The sequence below is a fragment of the Pimephales promelas genome, chromosome 6, assembly GCF_988280905.1.
Source record: "Pimephales promelas chromosome 6, fPimPro1.hap1.1, whole genome shotgun sequence".
Lineage (NCBI taxonomy): Eukaryota > Metazoa > Chordata > Actinopteri > Cypriniformes > Leuciscidae > Pimephales > Pimephales promelas.
The window spans coordinates 35022816-35042331 of NC_142774.1; the positions used below are offsets into that span (position 1 = coordinate 35022816).

Below are 19516 nucleotides of genomic sequence, written 5' to 3' on the forward strand. Positions count from 1 at the left end.
TGAGAACAGGGAACATCTCCACCTGGAGGATTAAGATGTAACTGCACCTTTCTGGGAAACGATCCCAGTTTTGATGATGTTTTAAATGCCACCGATCTTATTGTTTGTTTTGTCTGATCTCAACAGGTACCGAAGTTTAAAGCACTTTAACTATGATATCTGCCAAAGCTGCTTCTTTTCTGGCAGAGTGGCCAAAGGTCACAAGATGCAGTACCCTATGGTTGAATATTGCACACCGGTAGGTTTTTTGCATCACTGTGTGCATTGTAGATTACAGCATTCATTGCATTGCATGTAGAATTTAGTTTCTAGTGTCAATAGCAGTCAACACATTTCAAGATTAAAGTGCAGGTTATGACGTTTTGTGTCCTTTTACTTCAGACGACGTCAGGAGAGGACGTGAGAGACTTTGCTAAGGTGTTGAAGAACAAGTTTAGGACAAAGCGTTATTTTGCCAAGCATCCTCGCATGGGTTACCTCCCTGTCCAAACCATCCTTGAAGGAGACAACATGGAGACGTGAGACCAGCGATTTTTATTTTTATGTGTTCACTTCTTTGTGTGTATTAACATCAGGTATGATTGTGATTGCTGGTAGGACCGTTATTATAAAAAGCAACTCTAGATATGATCAAGAGCAAAATTACAGTGTCCTTATACTATTTTAAAGGTTCCTAATTTTAGGAAATTTATGAATGCAACTATACTGATGTTGTTCAGCCAAAAATTCCATAGCAAAACACTTAAATGGTACTAAATGATCAAACGGGATAAAACTGGTATGCCATTGAACAAAACAAATAAAGCTGACTGAACTCTTGGTAACCTTAAATTGCAGCTGCAAGAGTTTTGCTTGTTTTCCCTGCTTTACCGTGTGCATTGATCATTACTCGCGTTCACAGTGGGGTTGTGTATGCTGTGGAATTATTTTTCCCCCTGTAGAGGAGCAGACTAATTGTAAAGCAGTGCTAAATGCATACACACGTTATTCTTTAACATTTTTTTCCTTTTTCATTTCAACCCTAACACACAACCAACAATGTTGGATCAAACTATTTCTCAAGAAACACATATTTTGGAAGAGAGTTGATTGTGATGTGTTTGTTATTGGCCACTGAAAAGCTTTTGGGTTTAACTGTGTGGGTTTGTGTGTTTGGTGCTTCTTAACCACGTCACCATCATGCTTTCAGTGCATCTACTTGTCCTGTCCATCATCTCATCTTTTTTGTCTTGCAGTCCTGTTACACTGATCAACTTCTGGCCTGTTGACCATCCGTGAGTACATCTGCACACCGACACCCTCACACACGAATCACATTGAGCACCCGCTTACTGGATCACATGACTAAGAGTGCCGTTTGGTGATTCATCCGCAGAATAGAAGTTTAGAAAGAACAGTCAGGATTTTCACATTACAGTTAAAATGTGACTTGACAAATTCACGTGACTGAAATTGAGTGTATTTTAAATTGTAAAGAAACTTTGAAAGGCTGGTGCTCGCTTTAAATTAATCTGAAGTTTCTACAATGAAATCAATACATTATGTTCCAGTTGGATGATTCACTTAGATGGGCGTCAGCGCATGTTTATGCCCAGTATCATTTTAGTCAGCAAACATAAATGAATCTTGGACATAGGGGTGTGCGATATATATCGTTCGCGATAATATCGTAATTGTTGTTTAAACGATATGCAAAATCATATTATCGAGTAAAATCATTTTCAGAAACCAATCAAAACGCTGCATCAGTTGTTCACGAATTGACACATGAATTCAGAGCTTGCGGTGCTTGACAGAAGTTAAAATGAGCAAAGAAACTGTGAGAGAAGATATTCAAACACCAGCAAACTCACAATCCACGCTAGATTTAATTCCTAGATGTGGGTCGTCGTGATCTTCGAACAACCCATCGCACTTATGTGAATTATGAAAAGCTTCGAGTCAGCCGAACACGAACAATTCAACCGGTTGAGAGAGGGTTTTAAACTGCTTTTAAAGATGCAGACTTTAAATCGTAGACTTTGTTTATAGTAGAATCATTTGTTTACATCTACGTATTTTTTTCCTGCGTGCAATATTTGACAAATCTGAAGGGTTTTCTAATTTTACAGCTGTTGGACAGGACTTGTTAGTAATTTAATTGAGAATACTATGGGCAAGTTTTTTTGTAATTTTAACTATAGAACATTTTACACAAGGGAGGTTTTCTAGTGCTGTTTTCGACAGAAGTTTGCATTTAGATACTTTTATTTTAATGTTATATTTACTTGTATTCTGTACAGTTCACCTTACAGCAGAGCAGTGATTTGTGTTGTTTCTACTTGAATGCTTCAGTTTTAAATAATCCTTTCCAACAATGTGTTTCAATTAGTAATTTATCAATATAATATTGACATTGTAAAATGGTGCTAATAAAATATAAGACATTTACAAACACATTTTTGAGTAATGGAAAATATCGTCTGATTATCGTTATCGTCAAAATATCGAGATATCATTTTTTTTTGCCAATATCGCACACCCCTTTTGGTGATAGTTTATCATTTAAAGTACATTGTTGAAATCTTCTACTGATCTGTGTGAAATTATACACAAGTCTCCATGAAGCACTCATCTTTCATCATCAGAATTGTGAGATATTTTGGAACATGTTCATCCCATGACTTCTACCATTCATCTTCAAGATTAACATGATACAGTGGTTTAGGGTATAAGGTACTCTTTTAAGCAGGGTTATCATTAATGTAAAAGTCACTGGGTGTAAAACTCACTGTTATATACAGGTACATGACCGTTCGTTCTATTCATTTCCTTTTTAATAAGGATCTTTAAAAAACATGGGGGGGAAAGTCCTACCAACCCTAAATGTTTGAACACTAATATGTATTTTTCTTTAACCAGGAATGCAGCTCAAAATATTGGGAAAATGTTATTTTCTTTGACCAAACTGAGCTGAATCATAAGCTGCAATGAACTATGCACATCTCGAGAGACAATGTCACCCTAAAATAAGTTAACATACAAATCCACATGATTACTATTTGATATCATTGTTTAATATCCTTATATTTGATCAGGAAAAATGTCTATGGTATATTGACATTGGTATATCTATGGTACCTTTAACTTATAGCTCTTTATAGTGGAAAAGGTTTTTTTAAATTAATAAAATCTCCACACTAGGAACAAAAAAATTTTTTAAAGGGATAGTTCACCCCAAAACCCCAAAATTGTCATTAATTACTCACGCTCATGTCGTTTCAAACCCGTAAGAATTGCGTTCAACACAAAATATCTTTTTGATGCAATCTGAGAGCTTTCTTTCCCTCTACCACATTAACACTTCAAAAAGTTTCTAAAGAGATCATAAAACCATATGCATGAAGAGATCATCATTCATATGGATTCGTTTTATGATTGTTGCATAGACATCTACGGAGGGACAGAAAGCTCCAAGATTTCATCAAAAATATCTTTATATAACGAATGTCTTACGGGTTTGGAGCGACATGAGGGTGAGTAATTAATATTTTTGGTTGAACTATCCCTTTAAATACGGTTCACTAAGATGTTCTTTGGGTAAAACGAAATGTTTGTTCTATGGCATCACTGTGAAAATCCTGTTCAGTTTGGTCCTGTTCATCTGTGTTTTCTGATCTTTGCTCTTCTGTCACTGGTAGGCCGTCATCTTCCCCACAACTCTCACATGACGACACACACTCGCGCATCGAGCATTACGCTAGCAGGTGAGTCTTTTTTCAACATGGTTATTTTGGTGTTACTATGTGACTGTATATTAAGTAGACCACACTTGCATTGCATAAGGGCCGGGTAATGTGATGGGGTATACCGCGTAACGCTACAAATGTGTCTGCAAATTTTGTACAATTAATAACGTGATTGATACATTTAGAAATGTAGTTTAATCAGAAATATTTCGCAAATAATATTAGAATGTTGCTTGCAGAGTTTAGTAACAAACGAAATGCATTTGTGTTCATGTGAAGAAGCACGTGAGCTGGAACAGTGGTGCCTTACTGACATGACTGAAAGCAACTGCATGAGCTGAATGAGTACAGAATGATGTTGTGTTTTCACAGGCTAGCTGAAATGGAGACCCGAAATGGCTCATATATGAATGACAATGTATCGCCCAATGAAAGCATGTGAGCTTGCATCTTTTTTACACTCTACTGTACATAGTATTCATATGCATAGTACATGAATGTAATAGTGTGTGAAAGTACCTAAAACCGATCTACTCACAAATGTCTGAGCACCTGCATACATTTAAATGCTTGTGGTGGCATAACAACCTCTCCTTTCATATTAAATTAATTTTCATTTTCCGGGTGGATATCAGCTCTTTCCACTCATAATTTTCAATCAAAATAAAACGATTACATGCAAATGCTCTTATACTGCAGTTTTGTTTGTGGTATTAAAACAATAGGATTGATTTTAGACCAGCTTACTTCTCACAAGCCGATTGAGCTGGCGTCTTTTTCACTTATTTAGAGTTTGAGGCAGCAAATGTTAATTGAAAACTTGAGCAATGGATGTAATGTAGTGAGCTGGAAATGGAGTGCTGTTGTTGTTATTATTATTGTAGGGATGATGAGCATCTGCTGATCCAGCATTACTGCCAGAGTCTGAATCAAGGCTCTCCACTCAGCCAGCCGCAGAGCCCCGCTCAGATCCTCATCTCAATGGAGTCTGAAGAGAAGGGAGAGCTTGAGAGAGTTCTCAGCGATCTGGAGCAGGAGAACAGGTTTGATTGCATGACCGCTTTCTTTCTAATTCAAATGATTGGTTTTAAAAATGAAATGCAATGGGGTTATGTTTTTCATGTCAAACTGCATTTACAGCAGTTTATTAAATTACCTATTTTAATAAAGTGCCATGCTTTAGGTTAGTCGTGTTTTCCGCAAAAAATGCAGTGCTTAAAGGAGTAGTTCACTTTTAAAAAAAAAAACGTTTGCTGATAATTTACTCACCCCCATGTTATCCAAAATATCCATGTCTTTCTTTCTTCAGTCGAAAATAAATTAATGTTTTTGATGAAAACCTTCCAGGATTTTTCTCCATATAATGGACTTCAATGGGAACCAAACGGTTCAAGGTCCAAAAAACAGTTTCAGTGCAAACTGTTCAAAGGGCTTTAAACGATTCCAGGCGATGAATAAGGGTCTTATCTAGCGAAACGATCACTCATTTAAAAAAAATAACAAAGTTTAAGTTTTATAAGCTCAAATCCTTGCCTTGCTCTGTTCTGTGATCTGCGTTCGTGACTCTCTTATTCGAAGAGATCAAAATGAACGACTCTTTTCCAGAGTCAATTTGTTCATTTCGTTCGTTGAATGAACCAAATGCCTCGAAAAAAGATTCGTTCATTTTGATGAACGAGTTTGAACAGGAGAGTCGCATAGAACAGAGCAAGGTGAGCATTTGAGCTTATAAAAGTTAAACTTTGTTATTATTTTTTTTAAATGAGTGATCGTTTTGCTTGATAAGACTCTTATTCATTGGCTGGAATAGTTTAAAGCCCTTTGAACAGTTTGCACTGAAACTGTCTTTTGGACCTTGAACCGTTTGGTTCCCATTGAAGTCCATTATATGGAGAAAAATCCTAGAATGTTTTCATCAAAAACCTTAATTTCTTTTCGACTGAAGAAAGAATGACATGGATATCTTGGATGACATGGGGGTGAGTAAATTATCAGCAAAAGTTTTTTTTTTTTTTTAAAGTGATCTACTCCTTTAATATAAATAATAAAACCATATAATAGTATATAGTTAGGATGGCAAAATAAACGGGCTGATCAACTTTTACAACAGAGATGCTTCCTATATCTTTCTATATCAACTCAACTGTGTTTTGTAATATTAATCCATTTCAATATTTGTTTGTACTTTCGATCAGTGGTTCTCAAATTCACCATCCAAGTACTACCTAGAAGGCACGACTCTTCCCACACTGCTGAGTCAAGTATGTGGGCTACACATTGGAGTCTAATATTAAACACAGTGAGCTATATTAAAAGTGTGAATGCAGAAATAAGAAAAACAGATTTAATATTTTTAAAAAATATAAGAATTATTTCAAAAATGAATTCAAAAATGTTTTTTTTATATTTTGTACTCAACTATTCAAAAAGTTAGGGGTCGTCAGGTCTCAGCAAGGATGCATTTATTTTATCAAAAAAACAATAAAAACAGTTATAATGTGTAAAAAAAAATGTTTTATTGGAATTTAAAATTTTGTCATAAAATATTACAGTTTTAATGTCATTAAAGCTGAATTTTCAGCATAATTACTCCATTACTCTTTCAGAAATCATTCTAAGATGCTGATTTGCTATTCAAGAATATTTTTTTCCTAATATCAATGTTAAACAGTTGTGCTGCCTAATTTTTTGTGGAAACTGATGCTTTTTCCAGGATTTCATGCATCCTTGCTGAAAAAAAAAAGTTAATTTCTTAAAAAAAAAAAACATTCCTTATGATAACTTTTGAAAAATAGTGTATTTTGCTGGATGGTGTGCCAACTGTGCGACAAAACGTGAGCAGTCCGTGCTAACAGCAGATGCTCATTTATTAGTCGGAATCACCCGTCGCTATTTTCCGTGCTTCTTTCTGAAATTGTTGTCATCATTGTGCAGGAAGCTGCAGTCAGAGTACGATCGTCTGAAGAAGGCACACGACCACAAGGGGCTGTCGCCGCTGCCCTCACCCCCACAGATGCTGCCGGTCTCGCCCCAGAGTCCACGGGACGCAGAACTGATCGCAGAGGCCAAACTACTGCGGCAGCACAAGGGACGTTTGGAAGCAAGAATGCAAATCCTGGAGGATCACAACAAACAGCTGGAATCACAGCTCAAACGCCTTAGACAGTTACTTGAGCAGGTGGGTGGTGCATATCCTTAAGAATGTATTGATGCTAATACTCTCTGGCAGTAAATAACAACACTTTGGAGCTGTCGGTAAAGAAATAAAAATCAACCCGTTGTTGCAGCCTCTTGTCTTACACCTGAACTTGGAATCAGTGTAAATGTCTTCAGATTACACACTGGTCATTTGTAAGGCATCTTTCTAATGTTTGTTCATGTGGTTCCTTTTGATTGTCGACAGAAGAAATTAAATGCTCTGTGCATTGATATATTTTAATGTCAATATTTGGCTTTTAATGTTTGTCAAATTTGTAGTCAAATATAAAATATTAAATTTTTTGGGGAAAGTCAGTTTTAACAATGTTTTTCAGTATATTTAATGTATGTTAGGGCTGCACGAGAATGCTTCAACTATTTAGTTCAAAAATTATAATCACGATTCATATACAGATATTCCAGAGAAAGATTAGTATATATACTTTTACTTTACCTAATAGGCCTGTTGGTGGCGCATAGACTTCATTTAACCAACTCTGTTAGCTTCATCAAATGGAAAATCAACACAAACTATATGATGGCTCCTAATCTTAAATCCAATCATTTTTAAGTGTTAAATTTTTACTTTCTGAGGTAGCATTAATTCACCAACCATGATTGCCAACAATATGGTTGAGAATCATATTTGGATTTATTACAGTTAGTCACAGAGAAGGTAGCAAATCGCAGACGCAGGATCGTGAAGGAACACACACTTGCTGTACGACACTTTTATTGAAGCAGAATTTCACAATGGACATCGCTAAACTTCAACATGCATGTTTGTCGGCATTGTTAGATCATCTGCGCTTTTATGCAGCCCGGAGTGTGCCATGATTGCCAGGTTGGCAAGATTAAAGGAGTTGTCTTTCTTTCTTCAGTCGAAAAGAAATTAAGGTTTTTGATGAAAACATTTCAGGATTTTTTCTCCATATAATGGACTTTACAGGTAACCAAACGGTTCAAGGTCCAAAAGACAGTTTCAGTGCAAATTGTAAACTGTTCAAAGGGCTTTAAACGATTCCAGACGATGAATAAGGGTCTTATCAAGCGAAATGATCGCTCATTTAAAAAAATAAATAAATAAATAACAAAGTTTAAGTTGTTCCCACGGGTCCTTGAAATCCTTGAAAGTTTGTGAATCAGGAAAAAGAAATTCAAGGCCCGGGAAAGTTTTTGAAAATAAACGTACATAGATACAGGTCCTTGAAAGTGATTTCTTTATATTATTCCGGTCTGCTAATGTGTTATTTCGCCAACACTTCGTGGCCTATGCAAACTAACTTTGCTTGATTATCGTTAGTTACGCACGTTTACGCGGTACGTTGAGTGTTTCCCGTGTGGGGTGCTTTGTGTTGTATGTTGCCTTGACGTTTACGCATGGATTAAACTACTATGATGGTACCTGAATGTTTATTGTTGGACACAACAAATGTGTCCCCACATTAAGTCATTAAGTTTGAGGGTATTGGACCTGGAAAGTCTTTGAAAGATCCTTGAATGTGAAGTTACCAAGGTGTGGGAACCCTGTATAAGCTCAAATGATCGCCTTGCTTTGTTCTGTGATGCGTGTTCGTGACTCTCCTGTTCAAACTCGTTTATCAAAACGTGTCATTTGGTTCATTCAACGAACGAATTGACTTGGAAAAAGATTTGTTCATTTTGATGAACGAGTTCGAACAGGAGAGTCACGAACGCTCATCACAGAACAGAGCAAGGTGAGCATTTGTGCTTATAAAACTTAAACTTTTTTTTTTTTTTTTAATGAGCGATCGTTTCGCTTGATAAGACCCTTATTCAACGTCTGGAATCGTTTAAAGCCCTTTGAAGAGTTTGCAGTTTGCACTGAATCTGTCTTTTGGACCTTGAACCGTTTGGTTCCCATTGAAGTCCATTATATGGAGAAAAATGCTGGAATGTTTTCATCAAAAACCTTAATTTCTTTTCGACTGAAGAAAGAAAGACATGGACATCTTGGATGACATGGGGGTGAGTAAATTATCAGCAAAAGTTTTTTTTTTTTTTTTAAAGTGAACTACTCTTTTAAGTAAAATACTGGATAGAAAATGTATCCTTTTAGAGAAAATCTCCGTTTGGGAGATTTATGCACTTGACATCTGGCAGCTACGCAGGAAAGATAGCGGAGGCTAGCCTAGTTACCAATTCAAGATAAAGAGAATGTCAAATTGAGAGCAGGTCAATATCAGCACAATTATTTTGAATTAATCGAGAGAAGCAGATATCATCATCATGCAGCCCTAATATACATGTATATATATATCAAATATATTTATAGTTGACGTTTCTCTTGAGTGATTGCAATGCATTCTGGCATTATCTTGCCTATGATTCGTGAAGGACATGTAATATTTCCTTAGAATTTGGCTGAAATGAGGTGTCTTAAAAGACTAGGATGGCATCTCACTGGGTTTTTTTAGTGTGCTGTTTTTAGAAGTTACAAAATATGGAATAGTTTGATCAATTTGAAATCGTTGCAGGAAATATTTATGCTAAATTTAGATGCTGTCAGGGTGAATAAAGAAAATGTTTATATATTTTTTTTTTGACACAATCTTCCTGAAATGTTCCATCTGTTTAAAGATGTATTCATATTCTCTGCAAACGTGTGGATTAAAGGCTTTGTTTTAAAATAAAAATGTATATCAAAGATTTTTAATGTAGTTTATATTTAAAAATTGACCTTTTGTCTTTCTTTGAGTTTCGAAATGGCAGTATATGGAATTTTTCATAGATGTCTAAACCAAAGACCTATACTATAACATGGAATATTGTTGTTTTGTTTGAATGCAGACGTCTCTGTTAGTTGTCCTTGCAGGACACATGTTGGCATTCACTGTTGTGTATAATATAACAGCATAAATGATATTGATCATATTAAGAATACAGTCAACACTCAATTATTTTAGCATAAATACATGTACTACAATATTTTCACACCTAAATGTTGTACTTTGATAGTAATTCAAGGGTTTGGTTTTGTTCAATTCGATCAGTTTATTTGCTTTTATGGTTTGAATAGGCTTTTTTTTCCCATAGCATTTGATCTTGTGAAAAGGCCTAGTGCATTGAGATGGATTACTTTTTTATTTTGTAGTAATTGGCAGCATAGCACATATGGTGTTGCTTGTAACCGATTGTTTCAAGATGCATAGTTGAATTTTTAGCTACCTTACTTTATTGATCGATACAATATTGCACTACAGGCTTTATTGATCCTGTTATTTTCAGGTTCCACAATACTTTGCCCTTATTGAAGCTGAGAATGAACGCCAGGTCTTTTTGGTTGCCAAAAGAACCTGTCATTCATCCTCAAGCGACCAATTTCTCTCTGTAATTTGTTTTGTGGAGTTTGTTTGATGTCAACTTCTTCAGAAGTCTCCTTCTGCTTGAATTGAGTGGAAATTGGATATTCTGTCTGCATCATGTCTCGATGAATCAAGCGTAATGTCTCGATGCATTCTCCTCCGAAAACATTAGTTGACTGGGGGTCTCTGCCAAATGGAATGTATAAGATTTTTTTCATTGAAGAAATGGCTTCATGTGTTCTCCGTGGACCCTTTGAACTAAAATCTCCAGCATCTCATGCTGCGTCCAGTGGCCGCTTGGCCGAAGCAAAAACCAGACTAAATGAACGTGGATAGATATCTCTCCCTTTGTTCAAAGCCAATGGATAATTGGCTTCACTTCTCTGATGTTTTCTGTTTACCATCTTCAGTTTTATCCAAAAAGATTTTTCATTACACTGACAAACAAGGCTTTTGCCTACCACTGTGTGTTTTTATTTTATTTTAATAGCATCAATTACTTACATTTTTATCTCTGTTATTTGTTAATAAACATGTTCTGATGTTTAAAATGCTCATGTGTTTGGCTTGACAAAAATCACCAGAACCATCATTCTGTATGCAAGAGGGATGTCTGGTCTTGTGCTATAAATTGTTAATGGTAGATGGTTTAAACACACTCATTAAAGCACATGTGTAATGCGGTTTTGGTAACTTTAAATAGTTGCGCAGTGACAAACCATTTCATCATTTAAGCTAATTATTTTTTAGGTACTGGTAAGATTTAATTGCAATTAACTATTCATTTTAAGATACACTTGTAAATAATATATAAGCCAAGATGAGTGTGTACGGTGGTCAACATTTATGGTAATTGTAAAACTTCTAAAAATATGCTAATACTGTTCAAAAGTTTGGGGTTCGTAATATATATACATATATTTTTTTAAAGAAATTAACAAGGATGCATTCAATTGATTCAAAATGACAATATAGACTTTTATTGTTAAAAAGAAATTTAAATAAATGCTGTTTTTTTAAATACTTTCTATTATTCATCAAATAATCCTTTCAAATCACAGTTTCCACAAAATACTGTTAGTAATGAGAAACCTTTTTTGAGCACCAAATCAACATTAAAATATGAGAAATAATTAGGTGTTCAAGTTTGTAAATACTTTGCATTTAAAATCCTAACATTGAGCTTGAATAGCTGCAGGACACCACTTGAATTCATGGGGTCAAATGATAAGATTATATCGTTTTAGACCTTGTTTAATATGGATGTAAAGGACAAAGGACGAATATTTTTTTATGTTTACATCTGTGAATGTGTTTGAACACTATTAACTGTCTTGATAATGGTGTCTCGTCCACTATTATGTGTGTATCCTTGTGATGTTTTTTTTTTTTTTTGGTCTCATTTCTAAAACCTGAAAGATGCAAAAACACAGCAACTCATGCTTTTGTTTTATATTGCAATTATGAATGTTTTGGGAAAGTTTTAGATAGAAAATATATCAATGAATGTTTTCAAATGAACTTTGGAAATACAGAAGCACAACCCAGTGCTGATGTCTCCGTCCAGTCCCCTGCCTAATCTATATGGTTCCTTTCTGCCTATGTCCTAGCCACAGACTGAGTCCAAGGTGAATGGTACTGCCCTGTCCTCACCCTCCACTGCCTCTCCGAGATCTGACACCAGCCTGGCCTCACTGCGTGTGGCCGCAAGCCAAACCACAGAGACCATGGGTAAATGTCCCTAACAACTTCAGTTTAAACCTAACCCTAACTAGATTTAACATGTTCTGAAATAAGAAGTAATTAGTGTTATGTCAGTCTTACATATTGACATATCGCATGATACTGAAATATACAGCACCAGTAGACAGTTGTGTAAACATACGGTGACATTCTGTTAAAATAACAGAAAACCCTTCCGTTTTGGTGTTTCTTAAACTATTCTGTGTGAAATCTAGTCATTCATACAATCCCCTCTTTCTGAACACTGTTAAAATGAAAATATTCATTTCTTATTTACAATTCATGTCAGTTAACTAGTCAAACTATGTTCAATAACTGTACTTGTGAAGCTTTCGTTGTAAGACTTGGCTTGAAGCCCAGGCTGGTTTCAGCAAAAAGATTTTCAGAACCGATAAAAAGAGAAAGGCAATGTTCTTATCTGTGCCAAACAAAAAGCAACACAGAGCTTTTATTTGTGTGAATACAAAAGAAGTGGGTTTGTTTGTTTGCCCTTAACTGCTAGCCAACATCTTATTTGTTGTCTTTTGATGGAGAAAACAGTCCACCGAGGTTCCAAAAAATCGTCTGTCTTTCAGTATTTGAAGAACAAACACCATTCATTTTACAAGTGCAGTCTGAGGTTTATGATTCAGATTATCTATAATGCCTTCCTTTGTTTTATTTTTTTAATTTATGTCATAAGTTCTATTTTTCTATAAAAATGTACTCAAATTATGATTAAGATGATTGAGTACCTGACACAATTTAGTAGGTGGGGGAGGATACAGTATTTTTTATTTATTGTTTACAATTCTGTATAAAAGGATGCCTTTTAATATTGAGGTATTTGGGTAGTTTATATGAAATTTCAAGTCATCGGCTTTCTGTAGTGTGATGTACTGTACCTCATATGAAGTGATTTCACAAAACATTTTCTAATTCTTGTTTAGTTATTATATGTTGTTTTAATTCTTGAATGCTGTGATCTTTTAAAACAGATTCATAACACAAGACCATTTAAACGAACTGCAAAAAAGTAAAAGGTGTAAAACAGAGCAACTACAGCACCAAACATTTTTACACACATACAGTATACATATTTTTCAACCTATTTTTTCATCTATTCTTATCGATCCCAACATGTTACCTCTTAGTTAATCTTTTCTGTACAACTGTTTATTTTTTACAGTTATAGTTTGTGTTGATCCTAGGTTGATTCATATTGTGACAACCTTGATTCTGATACACATTTAAAAGAAAAGTTGACTATGATATCACATTTTGGTAGATAGTGATGTTTTATAATGGCTTTCTTTTATAATTACAAATTTTGTGTTAGTAATTGGCTTTATCTGTTTTTATGACAAAAAATGGCTTGTGTTAGTAATTGGCTTTATCTGTTTTTATGACAAAAAATTGTTTCCATGTGACATGTCTCAAAGAAAAGTATTTTCCGATACATTAAGATACATTAAGAAATTAGCTTTACTTATTCAGTAAAACGATATGTAACCGATATACATTGTCAGTGTTTTATTTGCTGACTTTAGCTAGATTCTTTGCATGATGAACAACGTAGTGATGAAATGCGTTTGTTCATTTATGGCTACTGTAGAAACATATCGGCGCAAAATGACTATTTCAATGTAAGGGGACCCGTGTTGTGTAGATAGAAATGGATCATTCTAAGGTAATAAAAAAAAAAAACAATGGTTCATTATGTAAGGTGAAATCATAGTTATGTATATGATATTCAATTTCTGCCAATAGATCCTCTTAAATATTACACAATGCACCTTTAACATTTGTGGAAACATTTTTATTTGTGTTGTACTCTGTATGAAAGTCCTCAACATCACCTTCAATCTTATCCTTTAAGTCAATAATACAGGAAGCAAACACTGTCTCTGTTTGAACATGAGATGTCATCGGCGGCAGGACAACTTCCAGCGTTTTTAAGGTTCTCAGGAGTAATTGGGTCACTGCTGTGTGTTTCAGGTGATGATGAGCTGTCCAGTCCCTCCCAGGATGCAAGCACTGGATTAGAGGACGTCATCGAGCAGCTCAACAATTCCTTCCCTCACAGCCAAGGTGAGAATCCATCTACACTCCCTGGTACGGGGAGAAACTAACACTTGATGCAGATGGTCTTAAAGGGAAACTCCAGTTTTTTTTGGAAATAGGCTCATTTTACCACTCCTCCAGAGTTAAACAATTGGGTTTTACCATTTTTTAATGTATTCAGCTGATTTTCTGATATTTAGAAGAATATCAGTAACCAGACAGTTTCTGGTCTCATTGACTTCCATAGTATACTATAGCTTTGCAAACTTTTACATTGACAAACAGCTTTATTAAACACTACATGAAAGGTAATATTTGAAGAAACATAATAGGGGCACTTTATTACTGTTCTATACATGTATTGCAGTTGTTTAAGTTGGCAGTAATTACAGATTGACAGTCGATTCAAGATGTCTGTAATATTTTAGATAATTTTTTTGAGCAATATGGAGAAAAAGATGAGACGCTAACAATTACAAAAATGCATTTAATAAATTACATTAGTGAACAAGAACTAACAATGAAAAATTATTTTTATTCAGTTTATTAATCTTATTGTAAATCTCAGCATTTACAAATACATTAAGATTTTGCACTGCACTGCAAATTAACATGAAATGCTTAACTAACATTATCAAAGGTTAATAAATGCTGTAAAAATTCTTCAGTGTTTGTTAATGCATGTATTAACGTTAACAAATGAGATCTTATTGTAAAGTACTACAGATGAATTTTGAACCACCGCCTGTAAATGTTTCCGATCCACTGATTTAATACTCTTTGCATGATTAAGTCACTAAATGCCCCTTTGTTTCTCATATTTCTACTTTTCCTATTGCAAATTGATGATGGGAGATGTTTTCAAATGATACAATATGAAAATACACCTTTTAATATACAGAATGAGTCTGTAAGTAATTAACCTAAAACAACTGATAAATTATTGGGTAATATTAATGTACATTCCTTTCTTCTGTGTTTCTCTTTTTGACAGTGACTCTTAACAGTGTATGTGTTGTGGGCAAGCACAGAATTGCAAATGCATAATAATAATAAGCAGACAAGATTTTATGAAAGCTAAACAGCTTTTTCTAGTAAACAGTGCTTGCTTGCTACGGTGCACATTCTGTTTAGATTCAGTCTAACTTCCTATCTCTACTCAACCTTTACTGATATTTCTTATTTCCTGTTTTCCTCTGTCTAAGGCGGTGGACGGCTAAACCCATGAGAGGTTAGTATTGTTACTAACTCTTTTCTCTTTTTACCCTTTCCCGTACTTATCCACTTTACACCATGAAGTTTTTTTCCAGGATGTTTATTTGTGTGTAAAAAAACAACATAATATTGTGAAATATTACAACAATCTAAAATAACAGTTATATATGTATGTGTGTGTGTATATATATATATATATATATATTAGGGCTGTCAAACGATTAATCGCTATAAATCGCATCTAAAATAAAAGTTTGTGTTTACATAATATATGTGGGTGCACGGTGTATAATTATTTTATACACGCACACATGCTTGTATATATTTAAGAAATATTTTCATGTATATACTGTATATAGATTTATATATAATTTATATTAGATATAAATATTTTATATATAATTAATTAATATTTTTTTCCTAAATATACATACATACATACATACATACATATATATATATATATATATATATATATATATACACAAAATAATTATACACAGTGCACCCACATATATTATGTAAACAGAAACTTTTATTTTGGATGTGATTAATCAAGATTAATCGTTTGAAAGCCCATACCTATATATATATATATATATATATATATATATATAAAATCACAAAAGACAGTGCCACATGATCATTCAAATAAATGTCTGTCTATGTATCATACATTGATGCTACTCAAGATTCATTTGTTGTTGTATATATTAGAACTGAACGATTCTGGATAAATTGAGAATCATGATTTTGTTCTTGTTTTAAATAGAGTTTGTGGTTCTTCCATAATTCTGAACTAAACAAAATAACATGATTTGCTAGAGGTTCTGGCAAAATGTTAAGTGCTGTGATCTATTAAAAATAATTCAAGTTTGAATGATTGATTCAGTGACTCGCTCATAAAGACTTCACTTGCTTCATAACGAATCTCCAAAATCAATGATTCAATTACCTACATTTTTTTAACAGTTACTTGTCACCCCCTGGTGTCATTACAATATAATTGATAGAATCTTTATTTGAAGTGTCAAGTCTCTTTTAAAAGGAGATTTGCTCTGTTTTGATCTCTACCGTAGACATCCGTTTTATATTCCAACCATCAACTTTTATCCCAGTACTTCTGTGATAATACATACACAGAAATAATGATACTGTGTGGTTGGAAAGACGGTTTCATACCTATACACGACAAGAGCTGTTCCTGGGTCAGCGGTGGTGCAAACACAGTTCTGAATTTTGAGGTATCATTGTCCTTTAGGCATAAGATCGCGTTAGTGTTTGAATTAAGATTGCAATCTTAACAAATCAAACATTTATAAATATCAAACTGACTGCCTAACAGAACACCAATGAAGGAATTATATTTGGTGTCGGCTTATTATGCAATGATGTAAGATGCAAATAAACACCCAAACTCATAAAACGATCTGAAATTTGTACTCAGTCTGTTCCTCTACATTTAGCAGTTTTTCATATAATGTATTGTTGCATTGCGTGTTCAGACTCTGACATGAAATCTGGTCTTTCCGTCTCCTGCAGGTCCTAATGTGGGAAGTCTCTTCCACATGGTCGATAACATTGGACATGCCATGGAGTCGTTGGTTAATGTAATAACCGAGGAGCAGGATTTAGACTGAAGATATCTTCTCCTCGTTGCATGCTTTTGTAGTGTCAACAACTGGACAGGATATGTTTACAATGGGAATATCAATAAAAATCTATTTTTCTGAAGGATCGCGGTTCCACATTGTAGATTTGATCTTTAGTAGTTTCAGTAGTTTCTTACGGAGAGTCTAGAATTGTTTATTATTAATAATAATTAAAAAAAAAGGTTTTTAAACTTCTATGCAATTGTACAAAAACAGAACGAAAGGTGCGTGATAACATGTAACATTGCGTGCCACGTCTTTGTACAAAGTGGAGCGCATTTTAAAAGTGTTTTATCTAAATGGGTGACTTGAGTATATGCAGGGGTTCTTTATCAACTCATTTTGTTTGTAACAAAATAACAAATGCATATTAAAAGGCAAGTCCGGTATCTCTGTATGTGCGTTAGCGTGTGCAAAAAGAGTGTATGAAACATGTCCTTGTGTGTCTTTGTTTGTTTTGTATGTAAGCCGGCCCATGCAGCGACTGCAGATATCATGAAAAGAAAACCGAGGCGCTGATTAAAGGTGCAGTAAGCGATTTCTGAGAATCATTGTTGATGTTTGAAATCAACCCAAACAAACACACCCCCCTTCCTTCATTGCTCTGCCGGCAAATTGCAAGAGTGGATGTCTCTTTATTATAGCACAAGCGAAGCAAAATAATGCTGCTTGAAAAATAAAGCGAAGATGATGACCTATTGACATGGAAGGTCAAAAAATGAACATAAAATACACAAGTATAGACCCCTTTTCAGTTGGTAAACATGGTGACGTTTTTTGTGGGCGGAGCTTAGGTGGAGGCAGAACGATCCCTCTGTCCGCTTCACTAAAGCTAGTTAGCAAGGATTGTTAGCTGGTTTTTTAACAATGACTCGTCAAAATCCGATATTATCTTAATGTGTAAGGTCACTCAGTGTCCAGGACCACGTTTGTTATTTTCAAAAGTTATTTTTAATGGACGGAACCAGATTGGCCGACCCTTACCCTTCACTCAATGCATGGACGATCTGGCAGCATTAACGTTACGTTACCTCGGTTGAGTGGCCTGACTTCTACACCTACCTTATAGAGAAACCGGTCGTAAAGAGAAACTGAGGGCATATAAATCTTTAGATGCCTAAAACTATATGGTCCTGTACAAGACGACGACAATGTAAAAAATGACGTTTCGGTGCGATTTTAATGATGTAAATATTTTCTAGAAATAAAAGTTCCAAATACAGCATATTAATTTTTCATCAATTCTTGCACCAAACAACACAACAAGATGACATTTAATAATAGTAACAATAATTTAAGCTCCTTATTATGTAGCCGAATTTGTGCTGGTTTGTATTGGCCGCCTGCAGTTTTCACTTTGCCTCCAGCTAGCGCCGTGACGTCGGCGCAAAAGGGGTCTATATACTAGCAGGAGTTTGTTGTTAATCGCTGGCAGAAACAACACAACCTCCATGTCCATTGGTTCCTTGAGTCTTTCATTAACATGGTTCCTAAAGCCCTTGACTGATCATAACCCTTCTTTTTCAAGCGATATTCTTCTGAGCTTTTCTCTTTTGTAATGTCTCTCAGCCATATCTCTTTCTACAGTCTTTCTTCAAATCTCCCTCCTGATCATCATGAGTGGACACGCCCCCTGCTTCTGATTGGCTACAACTGTGTTCTGGCGTTCGGTCCGATCCACTTTCTCCAGCGTTTCTCAGAAACCCCTCACTGCACCCGTAAGGTTAAATACTGTCTACCTCACAGAAACGCCCGTCCATACTCTGTCCATGCTTATTAATGGAGCAATAAGAATCGTAATCATAATATTTATGAATTAACGACAACTTCCTGGCCAGAATATTGTCCACAGTCTCCTGCTAGAGACATTTTAACCCTACTGCTTGAATCGTATGGTGTTAGTTATATTTCTGTAAGTAACAAAAAAAAAAAACTAATCGTTTTGACCGAATTAAGGTGTTTAAGCATTAAGTTTGAAGCTAAAGACAAATATCCTTGCGATTAACCTCTAATAATCACCATCTTTTAATACTGGAATGAATTGTACATGAAGGGCCATGTTGTCGTTGTCTGACTTTAAATGTTCATCTGAGGTTATTTATTGACGTTGACATCTAAAAATGCAAGCAAACAATAGCACGGTTTACAGAAATCCACTTGAGATGATGAAACGACACGAAATATGTCGCTCTGCATTGTTTTTTTAACACATCTGAGTTTGTTTTTTGTGTCTTTTTATTAAATCTTTATGCTTTGTGTGAACAAATATATCGAAATAAATGATCATAATGTATATGTATGCACAATTTATGACCGTTACAGTTACATAAGAGTTTTGCACCTTGGGAGATGAGCATGTCCAGAGTACTGCATATTTATTTCTGAGATGTGCTGTTTGATTCTAATTCTTGTTCTGAAATCTTACATTTTATTTGTAATTACAAAAGGAATATTTTACCAGACAATGAAATGTAATTGCGGTTTTCTTAACTTGCCACTGCATTAGTTGATAAAAATGGAAACACATTATAGCCACCATTTGTGTTTCATTATGGATTCACATTCACAATACTCTATCTCTTATGAAAATGTATAGGAGAAATTAAATGTT

General features: G+C 34.8%; 1 protein-coding gene across 4 annotated transcripts in view; it reads left to right on the top strand.

The window, feature by feature from the left end:
• LOC148978761 (dystrophin-like) overlaps positions 1-17443 on the top strand; it is a 49845-nt gene extending 32402 nt beyond the window's left edge. For 2 of the 4 annotated variants that reach the window (XM_089132487.1, XM_039652212.2), the window contains 10 exons: positions 127-238; positions 382-518; positions 1236-1274; positions 3681-3746; positions 4101-4166; positions 4613-4771; positions 6663-6906; positions 11863-11983; positions 13973-14065; positions 16796-17443. In XM_089132487.1, coding sequence (XP_088988613.1) covers positions 127-238; positions 382-518; positions 1236-1274; positions 3681-3746; positions 4101-4166; positions 4613-4771; positions 6663-6906; positions 11863-11983; positions 13973-14065; positions 16796-16893 — 1135 coding nt within the window. In that variant the 3' untranslated portion in view covers positions 16894-17443. Of the gene's footprint in view, positions 1-126; positions 239-381; positions 519-1235; positions 1275-3680; positions 3747-4100; positions 4167-4612; positions 4772-6662; positions 6907-11862; positions 11984-13972; positions 14066-15243; positions 15270-16795 lie in introns of all 4 variants that reach the window. The other 2 variants (XM_089132489.1, XM_089132488.1) reach the window with 2 other exon arrangements.
• The last annotated feature ends 2073 nt before the right edge of the window (positions 17444-19516 follow it).